General features: G+C 28.1%; 3 protein-coding genes across 6 annotated transcripts; all 3 read left to right on the top strand.

The window, feature by feature from the left end:
• Positions 1-437: 437 nt before the first annotated feature.
• On the top strand, positions 438-3,538 carry LOC8286092 (cytochrome P450 CYP82D47). Of its 2 annotated transcripts, XM_048377397.1 has the most exons (3): positions 438-1,284; positions 1,429-1,628; positions 2,763-3,538. In XM_048377397.1, exons 1-3 carry the CDS (start codon positions 678-680, stop codon positions 3,387-3,389), a joined length of 1,434 nt encoding a protein of 477 aa, XP_048233354.1. In that variant the 5' UTR covers positions 438-677; the 3' UTR covers positions 3,390-3,538. The 2 variants fall into 2 exon arrangements, with proteins under 2 accessions (XP_048233354.1, XP_002531094.3); XM_002531048.4 differs by having other exon boundaries at positions 441-1,628.
• Positions 3,539-5,512: 1,974 nt separating this feature from the next.
• On the top strand, positions 5,513-9,382 carry LOC8286093 (ER lumen protein-retaining receptor erd-2.2). Of its 3 annotated transcripts, none has more exons than XM_015726550.3 (7): positions 5,513-5,852; positions 7,098-7,297; positions 7,475-7,615; positions 7,722-7,802; positions 8,234-8,361; positions 8,463-8,524; positions 8,764-9,382. In XM_015726550.3, the coding sequence occupies exons 1-6, from the start codon at positions 5,627-5,629 to the stop codon at positions 8,500-8,502; spliced, it is 816 nt and encodes a 271-aa protein (XP_015582036.1). In that variant the 5' UTR covers positions 5,513-5,626; the 3' UTR covers positions 8,503-8,524; positions 8,764-9,382. The 3 variants fall into 3 exon arrangements, with proteins under 3 accessions (XP_015582036.1, XP_015582035.1, XP_015582034.1); XM_015726549.3 differs by having other exon boundaries at positions 8,463-8,546; XM_015726548.3 differs by lacking the exon at positions 8,764-9,382 and having other exon boundaries at positions 8,463-8,646.
• A 3,405-nt stretch (positions 9,383-12,787) lies between these two features.
• Positions 12,788-15,718, top strand: LOC8286095. Its single transcript, XM_015726533.3, has 3 exons — positions 12,788-13,069; positions 13,403-14,285; positions 14,827-15,718. The coding sequence occupies exons 1-3, from the start codon at positions 12,788-12,790 to the stop codon at positions 15,396-15,398; spliced, it is 1,737 nt and encodes a 578-aa protein (XP_015582019.2). The 3' UTR covers positions 15,399-15,718.
• Positions 15,719-23,454: the final 7,736 nt, after the last annotated feature.

Genomic DNA, 23,454 nt, shown 5'->3' with positions numbered 1-23,454 from the left:
CCCATTTTCATACACACTAATTTACAACATGTTTCTATTCTGCAGCCATGATCTACAAGACAGCAAAGGAATTAAAGAGGAAAGGTAAGTTATAAGCTCAATGCTTTGAAGAGGTAAATCAATTGGTTTTCTATGACTTCGAATTTTGTTTATGAAGGTAATCGCTATGAAGAAGAAAGGTGAGTTAATTTTGAAGTCCACCCCATTGAAAAATCCGTGCAATCTAATGTGGATCATATGTTCTCTTTTTAATATTAAATTAGACACCGTTAACTCAATTTTATCCATACTGTAATTGTTGCGAAAAAAGTCCTTAATAGAATAATAAAAAAAAGTGAGTGTTTAGAAGCTTAATAAAACACAAGAACTTAATGCAACACATCATAATATTTCAGAGCTTAGTGATGATATATATATATATATATAAAACTTAACAAAAATAATAAAAAACAATAATCTCGTCTTCGTTGATTGTCACAAAATTAATGCATTGACAAAGTCCACAAAAGGCTACACAAATCATAACAATATCCAATTAAATTCATCTTAACAGAAAGCAAGTTCCTGCTGCTAAAGTGTTTTACTTCATCTTTCTACCAATTAAGTCATTAGCAATGGTAATTATAGTTTAGTTTTATGGAAAGCTAGTCGTCGATCAAACACCAAAAATCAGAATCATGGAATTCTCTACCACATCTCATCTACTTTCAATTTCAGGTGTCCTACTATTACTTCTACTTTACAATCTATGGAGGGTAAGAGTAAAACGTCAAAATTATGAAAGTAACAAGAGCTTGTTATTAGCCCCAGAACCATCAGGAGCCTTGCCAATTATAGGTCACCTTCATCTTCTAGGCAAAGAGAACACACTTGCTCGAACCTTAGGCCGCCTAGCCGATAATTATGGTCCAATCTTCACTATTTGGCTAGGAGTACACCGTACAGTTGTAGTCAGCAGTTACGAGGCAATCAAGGAATGCTTCTCATCAAATGACAGGATTTTGGCATCTAGGCCAAGATCAAGCCATGGACAATACCTAAGTTACAATTATGCAGCTTTTGGTTTTGCATCGTACGGTCCTTATTGGAGTCACATGCGTAAGTTAGTTGCGATTCAACTCCTTTCGAGCCATAGGATCAAGTTACTGAAGCACGTCCAGATCTCCGAGGTGAACACCCTGATCAAAGAGTTATATGAGAAGCAAGGCTCAAACAAGAAGATTATTAATATTAGTGAATGTTTTGAGCATCTAACTCTGAACATGATCACAAGAATGATTGCGGGAAAGAGATATTTCAGTTCTGCTGATTCTGATAGTGAACAAGAAGGGAAAAGAATTGGGAAAATTATGAAGGAATTCATGTACATTTCTGGTGTTTTTGTTCCCTCGGATTTAATTCCATTTCTGGGGTGGATGAATTTTGCAGGACCAGTGAAAACTATGAAGCGTCTGTCAAGGGAATTGGATTCCCTGACGGAAACTTGGATTGATGAACATAAGCTGAAGAGGGTTAAGAGTGAAGAGTCTAAGAACATGGAAGAAGATTTCATCGATGTGATGCTGTCGTTGTTGGAGGATGATTTCTTTGGTCATTCAAAGGAAGACATTATCAAAGGAACTGTAACGGTATGTTGCTATTACACATAGTTCATATTTGCTTTGCTTTACTTTTTTTTTTTCTTTTTTCTTTTTTTTTTCCGCTAAGAATCTCATATTTGCTTTGACTTAGTCGACAAGCTGTTTGTTTTATTTTCTTCGACTTGGCCAAAATATCTTTATTAAAAAATTGATTTTTGATTAATCAAATAATTGATTCAGTTTTTAATTAAGAAAATAAGAAACTAATAGTGATTGATATAATTTTGAAAAAAATTGCTTTTATTGTTATTATAAAATTATTCATATAATAAGTTGTTATACTATTATTTTTATATTAATGACTGAAATTTTCTGAAAGCTTCCCACGACATGGAAAAAGGAGAGAAAAAAAAAAGTTGAAACATCAATAAATTATTAATCGATTAGAAATTTTAAAAGATATTGATTAAAAATTATATTTAAAATTATATATATTATATATTTATATAGATTATAAAAATTAAAAATTAAAAATATAATTGGTTGATTAATTAACTATCAATTTCTCGAATTAAAAATAAAAACATTGACCAATTAATCAATTTTTATTTTGGAAAAAAAAAAAAGAATATAAAACTAAACTCGGTTAACTAATTTCTAGTATGGTTCCCACCTCTACCATTGCTTCAGCTACTTATATTTCACTGAATAAATAGTTAAGTAGTCATTACCATATCGTAATTAATATAATATGCGGGCAAGATTTGCACATTCTCTCCGAAACATGTCCTATCATACTTGAAAGTTAAATAAGAGAAGGCCAGCAATGGGAAAAAGTTGATTCCGACATAATTGCATAATCACTGAGATGAAAGGTAAGTACCATAATGGATGACAACTGGCAATTCGTTTGGTAATAAACAGGGACAGCACCTTTATAAAATTGCTGATGGAAGCTCAATAATTCATTTGTGATAAACTTGATTTGCTAATGGAAGAATGACTTGTTCTTCTTTTTGACCAGAGGAAGAATGACTTATTCTTTGAACTGTCCAATAGTTTCTGGAGTTTACGACCATTAATTTAATTTGTTCCTGGAGAAATTTTTCTATATATATAATATAGCTTATCATAACCACCTGGATTGCAGTAATACTAATGCTTTGAATTTTATGTGTTAAGAATCTAATTATAGCAGGTGCTGATACCACATCCATCACGCTGACATGGATCCTCTCCAATCTGTTGAACAACAGACGAACACTGGAGCTTGCCCAACAAGAACTAGACCTGAAAGTTGGTAGGAACCGATGCGTTCAGGACTCTGATATTGATAACCTGGTTTACCTCAATGCCATCGTTAAAGAAACACTGCGCCTGTACCCACCAGGTCCCTTAGCAGTTCCACATGAAGCGTCAGAAGATTGTTCCATTGCAGGATATCACATACCGAAAGGCACTCGTGTCTTTGCAAATTTGTGGAAGTTACATCGAGATCCAAACGTTTGGTCGAGTCCCATTGAGTTCGTGCCGGAAAGATTTCTTACAAGTCAAGCAAATATGGATGTCTCCGGTCAGAATTTTGAGTACATACCATTTGGGTCAGGGAGACGGTCCTGTCCTGGGCTCAACTTTGCAATTCAAGCAATACACTTGACTCTTGCTAAGTTACTTCAGGCATTCAGCTTCACGACGCCGTTGAATGTGCCAGTGGACATGACTGAAGGTCTGGGTATCACCTTGCCAAAGGCCACTCCTCTGGAGATTCATATCATCCCACGTCTTAGTCCTGAATTATATGCGTGGTAGATCGAAATGAAGAATCACTTAGAAGCTATATTATAACATCATGAACCAAAGTATTTTACAAGTTAACTAGCCGTATATGTGCTTCATTTGCGTAAGATTACTGTTGTTATTTTAATCATAAAAATATATGTAAAAAAATTGAGATTGTATCTTTTTATTTATAAGAATTTAAACATATAAAATCTGAATAATAATAAATCAAATACATACAACAGCAAATTCAATGCACCATTTCTATATATCAAACTTTTTATTTTAAATTATTTTAAAAAATCATATATCATAAAACGATATTTTAATACATTCTCTATTCTTTAAGTATAAAGTAGAGAGTTAATTTGACTATTTACGTATGGAGAGCTAAACTTCACTCTCTACTTTATATTTAATAAATACACTATAAATTTTTATGCACATAATTAATTAATATTTATAATTCTTATTTTTTATTAATAAGAAAAAGAAAATGAGAGAAAAATTAAAAAATTTAATGTTTATGGAAATAGAGAGTAAAATATAAAGAGTCTATTGGACTTAAATAAAATATTTTACTATTTATATTTAAATATTTCTTAAAAAGTTTTTATTATAAAAATTGATAATATGCTGTTTCTTTTAAAATAATTTTTGAAATTTTATAATTCTTTATTTTTTCTAATGTTATAGTTAATATAATTATTATATTTATAGCATAATGAAAAAAAGATAGTCAATATGCTATTATTTTAAAATTAAAATTATTATTTAATTAAAAAATTTATAAATTAACATATTAATTATGTTTATATTAAAAATATTTAAAATAACATATATAAAAATTTACGCATCATCAATATAATTTTGTGTTAAAATCATCATGTTACTCTACTTTTATATAAGAAGCATGAGCACGGACATGATACAATGGAGATATGTTGACATAGTTATTTCTAAGAATTCATAATATTATATTATTATATAAAAAAATATAATATATAATTATATTTAAACAATCTAATAATGAAAAATTAATATACTCCATATGAATAGAGTTTAATTTATTTTTAATACTATCCTCTATATATATATTTAAAATAGATTTTATATGTATATGTCTTGTATTTTTTAATTTTATTACAAATTAATTATTTTTGTACCTTTTATGGATCACTTAGAAAATTAATTATATACTAAAAAGAACAACATACATGGGATATTTTAAGGTTTCTATTAAACTATTTAATTAGAGTATAAAATTAAATTAAATTATAATTAATTAGTATTGTTTATGATATTTCGTTCTAATTATTTTCTTATATAATAATTATGAAAAATATTTCGTAAAGAACAATGACATGATTTGATTATAACTATATTACTATGAGACACGGCATCTCACTCGATCAACATTTTCACATTTCGAAGACATTATTACAATAGAAATTCAGAAGAGTCTCTGAAATATTATTGCAGAATTATTTCCATAAGTTATCGGAATTAGATATCTGTTTCGTTATCAGAAAAGCGTTTCCTCAAATATTATGAACGTTTTTTCGCAGGTTATTAAAAAAATTCTTTGTTGTTTTTTTAATATTTTGCTATATTTTTTTTGGGAATAATGATATTTATATTCTTAAAATTTGTATTTATTTGTAAATCCTTAAATTTTTTATACATCTCTTTATTCGTAATATTTATATGTTTCTCAATGTTTCAGTTTCGTTCCCCTGCTACAAGCTTTGATTATGCAAGCGTCTGGCGCGCAATCTTGATTTAGGATTTAATAGAACAATCAGATTGTTCAGGGACAGAATAGAAAATTAGAAATTATACTTAGGCCCTTAGTATCAAAAGAATCAAGATTAAGGATCGAAAAATGAGGTTTCCCAGAAGGAAAATAATTATAAGGAAAGAAAGAAAAAATACGGCATTCGGGCGGCCGGCAAGTGCGAATACCAAAAATAAAGTCAACAAATTGTCAAAATCAGAATCCCTGAACGGGCAGGCAAGCAAACTGTTTGGGATACTGTAATAAAACGGTAGAAGTAAGAAATCTAAAAATCAACGTGTCATCGTGGAATTGGTTCCAGACATAGAAATGTAATAAATGCCACCTAATACAAAACACCAACTGCATGCACTCTTCGTGTCTGCCTAAAACGGCACTCTTCCTCTTTCACTGCCCTATCTATAGATTCGCATTTGAACGCCCAGATCGATTACACTGTTTTCAATTTTTCATAGAAGTAATAGTAATAATGGGGAGGAAGAGGAGTTCGGCGGCGAATGGGATGTTCGGATGGATGAGGAGGCAATCAGTAAAGGTGAAGACATTGTTAGGAGTGATAGTTGCATTGGGTTGTTTAGTGGGTTTGAAGTTTATGATTAAAGATCATAATCATTTCTTTGTTGCTTCCGAGGCTATTCATGCTGCTGGTATTTTTGTCTTAATTTATAAGCTCACTACTCAAAACACCTGTTCTGGTATGTCTTCTTTTTTTTCTTAATTACGTTATATTAATCCATCTCATGTTTTGTCTTTTCTTTTGGGTAAATTGTCCATCTAGTACTAAATTTTGGGACTATATATCAATTTGATACCAAAATTTTAATTTGAATCAAAATAGTATCAAAAATATAAAAAAATATATCAATTTAGTCTAAATGTCTAATTTCCAACAACGGATGGTGACGTGGCAAGCTGAGGAAGTATATTCCGGTTGTTTCGCCCTCTCAGCAATGTGCCACGTCAATTAACTTTGTCTCCTCAGTTTGCCACGTCACCATCCGTTGTCGAAAATTAGATATTTAGATTAAATGAATATACTTTTCTGTACTTTTGATACCATTTTTATTCAAATTAAAATCTTAGTATTAAATTGATATACAATCACAAGCTTTGATACCAGTTGGCCAATTTACCCTTTCCTTTTTCTACTCTTTCTTTTTTATATGGATTTGTTTTTGTGGTTAAATGCTGATTGTTCTTGTTGGGCGCTTTTTACTTCCTTTCTCTAAGATTGTTATTATAGAAGAATGAAAAATTGTTAAGGGTTCATGTTTAGAATTAGAAGTTAATATTGGGAATGATGTTAAGTTTTTAGTTCTCTTCATATTTAATTTTTCATGGAAAAGTTCAATCGACTCGGTTCCAAGGGAAAGTACCTGTTTTTCACAGATATGCAATAAGATTTGTTAGTATTAGTTCTACCATTACTACTATTACAGAAATCTAACACTGTGTTCCGGTCTTGTCTATGGCTTTTTAAGTAGTTTGAGTATGATAAATTGCTATTTAGCATGTACTCAGTAAACCCATTGTTAGTCTTAACACAGATGTTATAAGATTATGATTCATGAATCAAGAATCAAGAATGGCTAATCCATGGATGACAGTATTCAAATTGGCTAGCCAGGTAAGTGAATTCGAGAAAATAGGCCATTCTGCCAATTGGGGAATATGACTACGCATTTGAACTTGTAAACTTTGAGAATTTGAATCTTTGACGAACATTCATTGCTTTGATGACATTGAAGTTGTGAATGTGTGGCTTTTCTGAGAATCTGTTTATGGCCTTTGTTGAGAAACTTGTTTGTATCTTTACTGGTATTGTTTCTCTTTTAAAGAGTTGTATCCAATTGGTTTTCCCTTTTCATCTCCTTTTCCAATAATACAAGCATCCTTTATTTTTATCAATAATACAAGCATCCTATTATTGCACTGTACAGGGCTTTCACTTAAGAGTCAAGAACTCACAGCTCTGTTTTTAGCTGTAAGATTGGCTTGTAGCATCGTAATGGAAGCTGACATCCATACAGTGCTAGATCTTGCCACTTTAGTTTCGACCATATGGGTCATATATATGATACGGTTCAAATTGAAGTCAACCTATATCAAGGAACTAGACAACATGCCCTTATACTACATGGTATAAATTTATTTTCCACTCCATATCTTTCATTTTAATGATGCTTGTATCAGTAGATACTCGACTATCTAAACATATCCAATTATCACCTAATTTATACATTTAATTGCTTAAATAACAGTCTCAGAGATGTTTTTGTCTTAGCAGTAAATTTTCTTCAAATTCTATTATATATAGGTGGTGCCTTCAGCTATTCTTGCTGCATTAATCCATCCTTATAAGACTCACATATGTATAAGCAGAATTCTTTGGGCTTTTTGTGTGTATTTGGAATCTGTCTCGGTGCTGCCTCAGCTTCGCCTCATGCAGAACGCAAAGGTTTTTGCCTCAATTCTCATTTTCACTAATGATTTCAGCAGCAGTTATCAAACTGCATAAGCTAAACAGTCTAAATTTGTTATGCACTTCTTATTTTCATTTTCAGATGATTGAGCCCTTTACATCTCATTATGTATTTGCATTGGGTGTGGCAAGATTCTTAGCTTGTGCGCACTGGATCATCCAGGTTAGTTCCATTTTTTTATTTAATGAAACTTGTGCATTATTAAATATTTAAATTATGTCTTTCAAATGTATATATGAACTTACCTTTAAGAAGCCATTTACTTAGCCCCATAAATCGATTATGGAGGATGATTTCATACACTTGGAGTACTTGGTAAATTTACATTGTATGCAATGCAAGCTAATTTTGGACTACGTGCTCGGCTCACCATAAGTGTGTTGGTCTTAACCAATTTTATTTTTCCCCAAAAACAAAGAACTTTATTTTTCTACAACAAAAGAAAAGAACTGATAATTTGAACTTAGCATTTTCATTTCAAACTGGAATCCAAATCATCTCTGCCTCCCTTTAATTTGAACCTGGTGACAAGTATATATAAAGAAACAAACAAATAAATTAACCACACATCGTTTTGATCTACGTGCATGTAGGTTTACGAGACTCGTGGGCGGTATCTATTCTTGGTTGGAAGTGGATACTTCTGGTTTCCTATGGCTCTCTTAGCAGAAGCTGTTCAGACATTTATCTTGGCTGATTTTTGTTACTATTACATCAAGAGGTAAGCCTGTTTCGTTGCTTTTTTTTTTTTTTTTTTTGCTTTCTTGATTATATTAGCAATCCCTTTTAATCATAGCATAATATTTTTGCTCTTATTGACAGTTTCATGGGAGGCCAGCTTCTGATGAGAATGCCGGTTTAGAATTTCTGATCTCCAATTAAGGGTAACTTAGAGAGTGTAGTGATGTACGCTTGATCTCCATTTACCCTTTTTTTCTTTTGTTTTCTTTTCTATGAATAAACAATAAATTTCATTGAAACTAAAGGAACAGCAACATTAAAATTATCCTGACGAAGAAAATCATAGGGAAAAGGAGGATTACAATCTTCCCACATATTACAATCATGGATCTCTATACAACTGTGAGCTAACAGATGAGCAGCTACATTTCCAAACCTGCAGGCTTCCAAAACCAACAAATGAACGAATATCATATGACAATATTCCTAAAGAAAAGATATCAGCAAGATTGTCTGCAAAACGTTAAGCTAATATGACAGAATCAGTTCCCAGATGCAAGCATTTGGATTTCTTTAAAAGCTGTCCATATATAATTTCTTCACGAACACAAAAAGCTCCAAGAAGAATAATTGTCGATTGATGGGAAATCCGTTAACAGATGCAGCGAGTTGTTAGTCCTTGATCATCATGCAGGAGAGCCCCCATACCTAAAAGCATGGACCTGATCATGGCACCATCACAACTTACCTTAAATCTATAGCCCAATTCAGCTGGTTTTTTGCCAATAACCTCATCAACAATATTGGGAATTTCTCTATTTAGAAACTAGAAAGCACTCACATTTTGGAAAGACAATTAGACACTTCCCCAATATATACACGTTCCCAACATGCGCATGTTTAAATATTTTAATACCTGCTTTTTTTTTTTTTCCAAAATTAATAATGCTGGGAATTTCCAACATATATGATAATTAGCAGTTATCTATTTTCTTAATCATAAACGAGTTCTTTTGGTTTTCTTTGAAAATTTAATATATCTTACTTCTTGTTTGTTGCAAGTTCTGGTAATTTAGTTGCGTTTTGTGATAAAAATTGTAAGTTCAGCAAGTTCACGCAGTAAAAGTAATTTGTTTCCATCCAATAAGAATATTCTGATAAATGAAAGCAGGGCCAAAGTGAACTAAATGTGAAAACAGGGCTAAAATAAAGTTATACTAGTTTACGAGTCCAGGTATCTTTCCGGTATAAATACCTATTTGAATTTTCTAAGTTTAATTATATAATTTTTAGTTTAGGTTTGATTGAGTCCGAACTCAAAAAGTCCGATTATCTTTTAGATATGTCTGACCTAAAAACGTAATTCATATCCTATTAAAACGTAACTCATATCTTATTAAAATGGTCCAAGAACCACCTCAAATTATGGAGGTTGATGTTAACTTTCTGAAAGAGCTATTTCATAAAGTTAATTATCTTAGTGTTACTCACAAGAAACAAGAGAAAGGCAAGGCTATAGACTTTAAACCTCATATGCAAACAATAAACCTAGTAGAAAATGACTAATCCTCTTTCCCATCCATGAATCGTTAGAGAGCTTTGAAACATCATCCTTAATAGACAAATATGAAGCTTCATAGAAAGAGCACAAGTCTATAGTGGAAGGAAATGTTACTTTGAGATATGAGGGTGAAGCGAAAGGAGAAAGCTTGGAAGATTATAAGGTTATTTGGTATTGAAGTAGGGCCAGGGTACCTTCAAACTTTTGTTCATCATGCTATGGCACAACAATTACGTTAAAGTTTACCCTTCAGACCCAAGGTCCTTTGAATACGAAGCCAAGGCAGCGGAAGTCTATGCTGATGTTTATTACAATGAAAAGGGCGATTTTCAAATCAGGTTGTTCGGTCTGATCGACCGATCGCTGCTATTGAAATCCCGTTAAAAACACCAGTCGATCGGGCCTCGACGATAGAAACAAGTCAGTGATACTAGACTGGTATGGAGATAGAATTGCAATGAGCACAAGCAAAAAGAAGAATTGTAAGATCAAAAAAATTATAAAATCAAATATTTTTTTTCTCGGATCAGATTTGTCGTAAGATTGAGATTCTTTCAATTCCATTCCCTCCATATAGAAACTTCTTGTACGAATCACTCATATAATAAATATAATTAGTGAAGAACTAAAGAAAAATTATGGTTGATTGTTGACCAACAGAAAGCATGAGAGTCTTTTCTTTGGGCATTGCTTCGGTCGAGTTAAGTAAAGACTACCTATCTGAAAAATGATAGGCATGACCAACCTCCCAATTATAAGAAAGGCCAAACAAGCAGACCTTAGAGAGATAAGCAATCTACTCTCCCACCCAATTATAGGCAGCTACAAAATATTAGTTGGATACCGAATTTGATTTTAATTTCTATACTCTAGTTATATGCATATAAATATAAAATTCATTATTCTACTTACTATTTATAAACTATCTTTATTATATAAAATTGATAATTGTAAATGTAATATCTTAACCCTTTTTATCTTTTTCTATTTTAATTTTTAAATTATTTTTTATTTAATCAAGTGTTTAAACCTGTTAAATTGTATATATTATGATGCTTCTTATTAATTTTTAAGGTTAAAGTTATACATAAAATTATCTAAAACTTCTTATTTGTTATTATTTATAATTTTTATATTTCTTTTCTTCTTTTTTATTTATTCTTTAGACATTTTTCTATTTCTTATTAAATATTCTATAAAAATTAAAACAAAATTGTTGTATTAATTTTTTAACAATTTAATTTTTAATAAAAATTTACTCCGTCTTTATTTATAAAAAATATTTTTTAAAATAAAATGTAATATCTTCATCCTTTTCTTATTATTATAAGAAGAAAGAAGATATATACTTTCTAAAGTAAATACTATAAAATAAAAACAAGAAGTAAAGAATATCTCATTTCTATTAATTTTTTATTTGAACTAATGAAAAATTTCTCAAAATATAACAAAAAATTTAAAAGATAATACTAGAAATGGATAAAAAAATATAATATTATTTTAATATGGAAATATTTAAATAAGTTTACTGTTTAAAATAAATCATATAGATATTTTAATATCTAAAACTGAATCTAAGAAAACACTAAATTTATAAATTTTTCTATAAAAAAAAAAAAAGCAGAAAATAGCTTTAGTTTTTAATCATGAAACAACTTTTTGAAAAATAGAACATCAAAAGTTGAGTTTTATGTTTTTCAGTTCCTACTAAATCAGAATCTTATTCCCATAAAATAGCAACTGATCTTTTAATTAAATAAAACTTCTAATTGTTTAGCAACCAAATTCATGAAAGAAAAGAAAAAGTTTTTTGGCGGGATGAATGGGGTCTCCTCATTTTATTTGATTTTTTTATTATTATTAGTGTTGAAAATAACTTTATAGTTTCCTAATATTTAACGTGAAAATTATAATAGCAGGCAATTATATTAATTTTCTTATAGTTTCCTTGCACCAATTATAATCAGTTTGAATGTGGAATAGCCATTTAATCATGCCAGTACCGCCCCCCCCCATAGGATTATTTGGTTGGAATACTAATCTGCCCTAATTAATAAAAAAATATTTTTTTAATAAATGAAAATCTCAATTATAGAAAAAGGATATAAATTTAGGGATTTTTTATTCAAAAGTTGAGTATTGATTAATATAAAATGGAGTTCCCTGTTATATATTTGCAAACTAAATAAAATATATTGAAAAACCTTATTTATTCTTTAAAATTCCTACACAGGTAATTTGATTTTTATTTGTTGCTGGTTTACTAGCAAAAGAAATTAAAAGTTGACACCAGAGAGAGAGATATTCTTATGATGGCTAATTATTTAGCTAAGGAAGCGTTGCATCATGCGAGAGAAAGTAAACGTTCTGGACAATTCTACTTGTTGATGATATTTATTTGTTCGAGGTTTGCGTTTTTCTAGGTCTCCTCCTAAATCAGTTTATTTGTATAAATCAGCTGCTTCATAATATTATTCAATAATAATCATTTAGTTTGATAATGGAGGAATCACTTCTAACTACCCTAATCCTGATATGGGTTGCGTCGCGACTATCAGAAAATCATCTTCCAAACACTTCCACTATCATCAGATGTGGATACGTGGCTTCCATGCATCGCAATCAATCCATTATCCACCTTTTCCAGTCCCCACATCACGGCAAACGACCTTTCAAAACCCACGGGTCCATAAGGGTCCCACTCCTATATCCTTACGTGTCGCCACATATCTACCACCTTATCCCAAGCGCATCCACGTGTTCCGCTTTCTCTGCCTTTCTCATTCAGTCCAACTTGCAGCGCGTGCGCAACACACCTTTACATAAGTTACGCTGATGCGTCTCCATCAACTCCAACAAGGCTGCAGCCCAACTTGTTCTGCCTTCTTACCGTTTACTCTAACCTATGTCGTCCACGTGTCGCCTCCAGGCTTTCCTATTCAACAGTCAAGGGTCCCACGTTAAGTTTTCGGTACGTGTTCAGATCCCATTATGCTATGTAGTTTCTGTGGAAAAGGACGGTGGAGATTCGAGGGGACAACAAGATCTTTCACCACGTGTGCTTCTAATGCTGCCAGGGTGTCAGACAGCGCGTATAGCCGAACACGTGTCGGTTTCTGGTGCTATGCTTGGTATTATTCAAGGGAGTTCTCCACGTGGCAGTTTTATAAGATGGAACTCGGAGCGAGCACCGTAGGATCAAAGGAAACAGCTGAAACGCTAAATAATCAAAACGAAAAACCGGTTTCCCGCTAAAACCAAAACACTTTAATTAGCGATTAATTAGGAATTAGTGGTGTAACCTTACTTAACGCTTCTTCAAAAAATAAGCCAAATATATCCTTACGTGTCGTTAACCGACTGTCTCATCTTCTCCCCCTTCCTACACGTGGCAGCTTCTATTTCCTCCAAAACCTTCCTGGTTTCTTTTATTTTTCTCTCCTCATAAAACCTGAAAATCCAAAACACAACACAACAGCACACGAAGATTGTCTTCATGTTATTGACACAGAAGTCATAGCTTGATTTGTTTTTTTATTTATTTATTTCTTTTTATTTCTTTCTTCTTTTTAAAGCTGCTGTGGTAGAAGGAATCAATAGCGGAATGGTGACAAAAGAAGAGGGGATAGAGCTAGAGTTAGGATTATCAATAGGAGGGAGTTACAGAAGGGAAAACGGCAACGTTTTGAAATCTGGAACTAGTATGGATATGGGTTCTAGTGAAAAGAGTGGAACTTGCATAAGATCTAGCTCGTCTCCATGTTTCGGAGAAGATGCAATGCAAGAACTGGATCCGAAGACGAAGCGCGAGATGCATGCGTTAAGGAGAAAAGAAGCCAAGAGAAGAAAAGAGCTAAAGAAAGGTTTTTGTAAAGGGTATAACTTGAATAGTAGTCAACTTAACAACCACGGAGAGATTAAGATTAATAAAAATAATGGGATGTGGTTAAAGGCGAAAGATTTTCAGGTTAGCAACTCAGACGGGCCAGAATGCAAGAAAATTAAGATGGAAGCTACCGGATCCGATCAGAATGATACAAGCAAGGTGAATCTCAACTTAAGCATGGACCACGACGACCCAAATGGCAACAACAACAACAGTGCTTATTTGCCGTTACATTATGGCCTGCCTGCAAATGGGTTTGTGTATCCGTGTGGGAATATGAATGTTATGCCTTGTTGGTTTACAGCTATTGCTGAGGAGGGGAATGCGGTTCCTGTGTTTAGCTATGGATTTGTGCCGTTCCAGGCTGGATCAAATCCGGGTCATCATTTCGGTAATGGGTATGAATCGGAGCATAATTGCAGCTTAGATGGAGGAGGGAATAGGAAAGTTGGGTCGAATGGATCCCCGTTGGGAACTTCTTCTACGGGTTCGGATCACAGGAGCTCTTCTCATGAAGGTATGTTTACTATTTTTACCATCTTTTTATATTGTTAGATTTTAGCTTCTGGAAATTTTAGGCCTGTAGAGGAAATTAAGCAGCTAAATATGGATTTAATGCAATTGGATTTTACCACTTCATAGAAGCATTACGCACGATTCCTATACCTTAAGAAAGGTTCTAAGAATGAAGTAGCTGACCTTATTTTGTTAACGGTTAAGAAGCATTCACATATGATATTTAAACTGATACGATATCTGGAGTATAGCTTTGGCCTTTTTAGAAATGCTGGAGGCTTCTTGCTTTCCCACTGTCGATTATTGTAGGTGGTCTTTTCGGCCCTTCTTGCATATCCAGGTTAATGCCACGAATCTTAGCAAATGCTTGAACAGTATATCTACTTCTATTAGTTCATTAGTTATTTGAACAATCACTTTGTGCATTTGTCCAAAAAAGTTCATCAGCGGATTCGTTCGCTGTATATGCGATCCTGATTTTCTAACGCATAAGAATTCTATTGACTAATAAATTCACTTATGGTCCTGATTTGCTATCCTAGGTGGTGGCAGCAGTTTAAGCAGAAGCCATTCAAGTCCCTCTGTACCAGAACAATCTCAATTGAGTGGTCTGAAAGCAAATAAAACCAGGGGCCACTCTGAACTCGGTGCTACATCTTACCTCGCAGAACCTGGTTCAGTGAATGAATCAACAAATCAAGTTGACAAATTGATACAATCAAACAGTAATCAGCCTAGCTCAGTTGCACCCAAGGAAGAAGCTAAAATAGAGACAGAACCTGATCCTGCGGAAAACCATGTCACAACCCCTGAAAATCCAATCTTTATTCCATTAATGGAAGCCAAGGGAAACATGGGCAAGCCTCCCAAGCCTCAATCCGAGAATCACATTACACCTTCCTTGCCATACATGCCATGTGTTTCAACAACAGGAAATGGTCCAAATGGGAAAACCATTAACGGGTTTCTGCACAGATATACAAAAACTGAGGTCAGCATCATTTGTGTCTGCCATGGAAGCTCATTCTCACCGGCCGAGTTCGTGCAGCATGCTGGGGGCACAGATGTTTCACACCCTCTAAGACACATTACTGTGATTCCATCTGCCATTTGACAAACACATTGATCCTGGGTGATGTTCGAAAACCTCTTGTCGGCTGTCTTCTTTTCTTTTTGGTACACATTGTGAATAGGGGATGGAGGAAGATAGGGGTGTGATGGGTGTGTATATATTATGAGTTACAGGAGCTCTTCCTTGCAAATGGGAGGAGACTTGAGTTTTTCTTTTTAGCTTGAAACTTTTATAACTGCACTAAGAAACAAATATGGATATTTGATATTTAGGTGGGGCAATTTACAATTTTGGTTTCTCCATTGCAAAATGATTGGTGTAACTAATAGTTTTACTATTTGTAACAATTCTTGCTTTTTTTTCCTCTTCTTTCAATTTCATGCATAAATCACCATTCCAGCCACTTCCCGGAGCTTTAAATTCTAATAGGAATTGGATTTTTTTCTTTTCTTTTCAATTATTCGATTTTGAATTGCTAATAATTTAGGAAGAACTAATTTTCGTTGAATATTACTCGGCGCGTGTGCTTTGTTGTAACATTTGTTGGAATAATACTCAGGCTCATTGCAAATTCAATTCTTTCTGATTAAATAACAATTTATATCTTCTCCAAAAATAAAGGAAGATTCTGCAGTTGAAGACGCTCTCCCTCGCTCTTCTTCCTTTTTTTAGCATGAGCTACCAACTAGGCAAACAGCTCCATTTCCATAATGGGCTTAGGCCGGGACTGGGCTTCTCTCCAGCGACAGACTACGAAATCGAACACTCGGACCAGCAGAGTCCTCCTTATAAAATAAGGTTATTTTTATGTTTTACCAATTAGTGTATTAGTTATATTTATATAAATTAAGATTAAAAAATAGATAATTTATTATTTTATTAAGAACAAGTAATTAAGACTAAAATTTCGTTTTGTGTGTAAGAAAGTTGTTATCTAATTAATAATAAATCATCAATAATTTAATGATAAGTTTAATAAGTGGAATAAAAGAATAAAATAAAGTTAATTTCACGGCACTATACAATAACTATTAAAATTACAGTATTAATAAGGATAAGAAATTATCCGTAACTAATAAATAAATTTTTTTATCCTTTAAAAGTAAATTTATTAAAAAGTTAGATTTAAATTATTCAAAGTACTTCTCATGAATTGGAGTAGAATAAAGAATGAATAAAAAGATTTATGTTTACAAAAAAATGTGAATATTTCATTAATAAAAATTAATAACTGTAGCTTGATATAAAAGATAAAAATAAATATTAGACATTGAGAAGTATATGTAAAGATATTTACTTATAACAATCATTAATTGTATTGACGAAGTAGTAAATTGCAATTTTACGATAAAGACACTTCACTCGATGACACTAAGCGACATATATCGATTTTGTAGATATTTTTTAATGAGCCTAATGCTTTAAATAATGAGTTAAATTTTTTTTTCTCTTTATTATTCTTGTAGAGAAAGAACATAATAATCCTGTAATAAAAGACCATAAAATTTCATAAAAAGAAAACTCAACATTCATAATAGAGAACTATAAAATATTTTAAAAATATTAATATTTATTTATTAAAATAAATTAATAAAAAAAACACTAACAATTTAAGAAAGATCGGCAATGAGAAAAAGATAAAACTTCGATGAAAAACAAGAAAAATAAGAGACAAAAAAAAGAGAGAAACCTAAGTATAATATAGATAAGTATTAAGTCTTAAAATAAAAGAAAAAAAAATTCATTGTATAGTATATAACTATTTATCTTATAAAGTATAGAAGTAAGGGAAAATGAATATTTTTATTACTAAATTTTATTTTTTATATAGATTTTGGAAAAGATATAAATTTTTTTCAAAATTTTTAATAAGTTTATTTGGTGAACGGAGTCGCATACAAAATTAGAATAGGAAAGTTAATATATACGTATAAAAGTAAATATAGGGAAGATTATTAGATTATTAGATTATTGTTACTAATTAATTTATTATGCTTTCCTACGATTACCATTACATCCTATGTGTACTTGTGTTACTGATGCTAAAGCTTCTTTCTCTAAATATTTTCCAACAAATGATCAAATACCCTTCGTGCCTTTGAATCAAATACCCTTCGTGCCTTTGAATCAAATAAGTATGATTTTAACTATTTTAATAAATAGATTTATAATTTTTATTTAAAAAATAAATAAATTTTAATTAAAATTAAAATTAATGGCAATAGTGTTAATATGATTGGCAAAGTCGACGATGATAGTAAAATAGAGAAATTACTTATTAATCTTAATTTTTCGATAAGACATAAAAAATTTAATATATAAAATTTTAAAAATATAAATTTAAACTTTATTTTAAATACTAAAATTAGTATTTGTTTAAAATTTTATTTTATGTAACTAATTTAAATAATGAGTATGATAAATATATTTATAATCTTTTCAAGATCTATATTTATTTGGCAATTAAATATAAGTTATTGGTATATTTATTAATATAATTAAAATTATTCTTATTTAGCACCGAATTATAAATTCAGATATTTGACCCTTTATTCAAATATTTTCTTTTCTAAATTACTTAAAAGAAAATTTGATCATGTACTTGCACAGAAAGACCAAATAAGTCACCAAGTAGACAAGGTTGTGGATAAGGTATTTTCTATAAGAGGTATTTGAATTTGAACTAAATTTATATCAAACTCATTTTAAAATTTAATTTTATTATCTATGATCATAATTCTAAATCTAATTAGCACTATCTATATATTATCTATGATCATAATTCTAAATCTAATTAGCACTATCTATATATTATCTAAATTCATTCAAATTTTATTATATTTTATAGATATTTCTAAAATAGTAAATATTTTATCCACTAAAAATTTATTTTGAGTAACAAAACAGATACTCGCTCAATAGAACTCATTTAAAATATAAATATCAATACAAGTAAAGAAAATTAAATTATTTAATAAAGCAATCTATAATAATAAAAAATAATAATTAGAGAAGGAAAAATAATAAAATAAAAATTAGGTGAATAAAAATTAAAATATAAGTAATATAATATTATTAAATAAATATTTGCTACTTGCAAATATAAAACTAAAACCTTTCCCTTACGGTTATCAAATATTTAATTTCCAAATTTAATTATGTATTTTTCAAATTCATTCTATTAGAGTTGAATAGAATTAAATATTTAAAAATATCCTATCTATTACTATTCTTACCACCGAACGATAAATTTAGGAGCTAACTTGGATTTTATCTTATTAATTCATTACTTATTATACTTCTATTTTGACTAGTTTTTTTGTTTACATGTTTCGCTAATATGCATTATAATTATTCATATCCTATATTAACTTATAATTATTAAATAAAATACTATTAAAATAATAAAATTTCTATTAATATATAAGGCTTGTAAACAAACACGAAATTAAACCGAAAGATTAACAAATTAAGTTTGAAGAAAAGTTTGAATCAATTTTAAAGTCAAGAATTTGATTATAAAATAATTCTATTATTTTCTTGTTCCTTGCACTTTTCTAGTTTTACTATTTTTCTTCCTATGATGACTTTTTTTGGAAAAACTAATAACTATACTAATTTTTTCATATTTAATTCCAGAGATTTCATTTTTCTATTTAGTAAACCATTTTTTTAGTTTAGAATATTATATTTTGTCCCTTATTATCCTGAAATAACACATTAATTGAAATAAATTCATGATGCTATATGCCATAGTGAATTCTTAAGATTAAACGAACAACTTTTCTCATTTGTAACTCAGATATTTAAAAAACCTATTTACTTCCAAAAGAAATTAAAAATAATATAATTGAATAATATTTGATAATCTGTATATTACTTTTCTTATTTTTTTAATTTAAATCTATAAAATATTTTAATCAACTCATCGAATAAATCAATTAATATAAAGGTACCTTCTATAGTGACTTTGTATGAAATAAATTTTATTTATTTTATTTTAAACACCATTAATTTTTAATTTCTTTAAATTTGTATCTATTAAATTTTATAAACAAAGATGACTAATAGCTTGTTGAATCTTCTATATTTTATTTTTACTATAGCAAGTAATACTAGTTGCGGAAAAATAAATTATATTACGAAAAGAATATTATTTTTGCGGAATATATTACTAAATTACAAAAAAAATGATAATTTTTTTCTTATTTTTTTAAAATTATATTAATTTTTCTAAGTGTTACTAGTTACGAAAAAAAATAATATTACTAAAATATAATTGCTTTTGCAAAATTTAATGTTATACAAAAAGTTGTACAAATATATGAAAAATACTACATTTTTTCATTATCATTAAATATATTGTAAAATTACAAAAAATGACAATCTTTTTCATATTATTTCGTAAATTATGCTAATGTTTTGTAGTGTTACTAGTTGTAAAAAAATAAATGATATTGCGAAATAAAAAATTATTTTTATAAAATTTAATAATTTATGAAAATACTAACAAATTTATGAAAAACACTAATTTTCTTGTAATAGTGAAATATATTGTTAAATTACGAAAAGTCACAATTCTCTTTATATCTTTTTGTAAATTATACTAACTTTTTGTAAGTATTACTAATTGCGAAAAGATAAATAAAATGACCAAAAATTAATCACTTTTGCAAAGAAATTTAATGATTTGTGAAAAAAATATTAATTTTTTTGTAATCGCGAAATACATTATGAAAAATGAAAATCCTCTTCTGTTTTTAATAAATTATACTAATTTGTCACAAGTGAAACTAGTTGCAAAAGAATGAATAATGTTATAAAAAATGATAATTTTTATGAAATTTAATGATTTTATGAAAAAAATCTGTAAAACTACAAAAAATGCTAAAAAAATTTATAATCACGAAATTTATTATTGAATTATGAAAAATAACAATCATCTTCATATTAAGGGTGTATAGATTTTTAAAATTATCTAATATTATTTTAGCAAACCTCACTTTAATTGATAACCTAAATTTTATTTAAAAGAAAATTATATAAGAACTTATTATTATTTTATTAGTGGACTAAATAAAAAATTTGAAAGTGAGATATTTAAGAAATCTATTTACTTTTATAATAAATATCAAATTAATATATTGATAAACCGTATATTCCTCTTCTTTATTTTCTTAATTTAAATATATAAAATATTGTAACTAACCCATCATATAAATCAATTAATATGTATAGTTAAGCCTTGAAAATTAAATTTATGGTAACTAAAATACATTAATTGAGATAATTGCGATATGCTATTTTATATTGGAATTAACAAATAACTAATCGTATATTTGTGTGTTACATGACCGTTATTATTATTTTAATTATAAAATTAAATTGATAAATATAATTTAATAGAATTATAGTATTTAATATTAATCTATAATATTTTAAAAAGTAAAAGCAAAGTAATTATATTTAGATATTCTTTTTAACTTTTAAAAAATTTTAAAATTTTAGTAATATAATAATATATTTTGAAAACATTTATTAATTAATTTTAGCATTATATAAATAAATACTATTAATTAAATTAAAATTATATGATTAAAAATTTAATTTATTATTAAAATATTATTTTCTAGAATTAGAATTATTATCTAATTAGAAAATTAATATATTAATTGCTATAATATTAAAATATAATTAAGATATTATTTTTAACATAGAATTAGTATTATTATTTGATTAGAAAATTATTTATTAGTCAATATAATATTAAAATATAATTAATATGTTATTTTTTAAAATAGAATCAGTATCATTATTTAATTAGAAATTTATTTATTAGTCAATATAATATTAAAATATATTAATATTTTATTTTATAAAATTAGAGTGAGTATTTAATTAGAGATATAATTTATTAATTAATAAATTAATAAAAATATAATAAAATTACAAATAAATTTAAATTTTATGTATCATAAATAGCACATATATTAAAATAAAAATTCACTGTATCAAAAAGTAAATACATAAGTGAGGAAAATTTTAAATCTCGTATACATAATAATATATATAATATATAGATTATTATAATATTATATTTGATACATATAACAGTGCATGTAATGTGTCAATCATTGATGAAGCGTGAAAGTACAGTGAAATTATTTTAGTGAGTAAATGCCTATAATAGACATGCATGTGACAATCCATTTTGCATGTAAAAGTAAGTTATGCATGAATGTTGGAGTCGGAGATTTCTAACTGTAAAATATTTAAAATTATAAAATTTTATAATTTTAATATTTTAATTTGGTATGGTACTGAATTTTATTTGTTTTCCTTAATTAGGACTATACTAAATTATATTGAACCAAAAACTAAAATTAAAATCGATTTAAGGATTTTATATTTAATTTATTTATATTATTAAATAGAATTGGCGAAAGGTAAGTATAGACTAAATTCATATATATAAAAAAGCTATTAAATCATACTATTATGTAATATAAAGATTAATTAATTAAATTAATTAGTATATTATTAAAGTAACAACTACGTCCAATTAGAATAGAAAAAATATATCTAAGTAATATTATATAATGGTAAATACATAAAATAATAAAAATAAATATAAATATAAATTCCGTTTCATTCAATATTCTAAAAAGATCACGTTTATTTAATAGTATATCATTGTTTCTTTTGCTCTACAACCTTATGTGTTGTACAACCATTATAATTATTTTGATTATACAGTTAAATTGATAAATAAAATTTGATAATTTTTTATATTAAATATTAATTTTTAAATTTTTTAAAAATAATAACAAATTAACTATTTTAAATATTCTTAGTTTTTTTAAATACTAAAATTTTACTAATGTAACAATATAAAAATTATTTTAAAAATTATTTATTAATTAATTTTAATATTATATAAATTAATATATCATTATAAGTGATATTAGTATTTTTCAGATTAATACTTTATTATATAATGAATATAATATGAAAAATATAATTTAAAATATTATTTTCTAGAATTATTATCTAATTAAAAATTAATTTATTAGTTAATATAATATTAAATATAATTAATATTATTATTTTTGGATAGAATTAGTATAATTATTTAATAAGTATCATTATTTGATTAGAAATCTATTTATAATTAATATAATATTAAAATATAATTAATATATTATTTTTTAGGATTAGAGTTAGTATTTAATTAGGAATGTAACATATGAATCAATAAATTAACAAAAAATTATATTCCATGTGTCAAAAATAAATAAATAAATATGTCAAAATAAAAAATTTATGTGTCAAAAATTAAATTTACATACAAAAAGACTTTAGATCTCAAAAATTAATATATATATATATATATAGATTGTACCTGATTTATACTATGTTAATTTGATATTTTAAATAAAATGAGCCTTTTATTGATAATAATTAATAAGTATAATTTGTAATATACTATATTTAAGAAATATGTACTCATCTTATTACAAAGATGAGTTTTTTTTCCTAAACTTTATTATCGGTGCTAATAAAATAATTGCATACAACACTTTATTTGGGTTTGACACATCAACAAGTTGCTATACCGAACTACAAATCAGTCTGATAATTTTTTTTAGCTCAATTTCATAGTCTTATTTTAGAGCTCCATTATGCAGTCTAAGTTACTACAAATCTTTATTTTTTTGATTATTTTTATTAATAATAACGGTTGGACAATACACGGGTAAACGACTAGCTATATTAAATTCAAAAAAATTCATTAATTTATTTTTAGTGATTATTTCCTAAAACACGGTAAAGGATCCTAAAATTTTAATTTAAAATTATATTACATTGAAATTTTTTTATTAATATGTTCTTATTTCTTTATAAATCTTTTTTCTTATAAAACATTCAAATAATTATAAGTAAAAATCATAAAAAGAAAAATTTATGGTTTACAAACAATTTAGACTATAAAATATTTACAAGTAAAATAGTAAGAACAATTCATATATGCTAATAGATGACCGGTAATTCAGTATATAAATACTATATATATATTTACCATAAAATAACCCATATT

This window comes from Ricinus communis, chromosome 7 (genome assembly GCF_019578655.1).
Source record: "Ricinus communis isolate WT05 ecotype wild-type chromosome 7, ASM1957865v1, whole genome shotgun sequence".
NCBI classification, from domain to species: Eukaryota; Viridiplantae; Streptophyta; class Magnoliopsida; order Malpighiales; family Euphorbiaceae; genus Ricinus; species Ricinus communis.
Note: the sequence above shows the minus strand (reverse complement) of the source record. Positions and strands in the feature narration are given on the sequence as shown.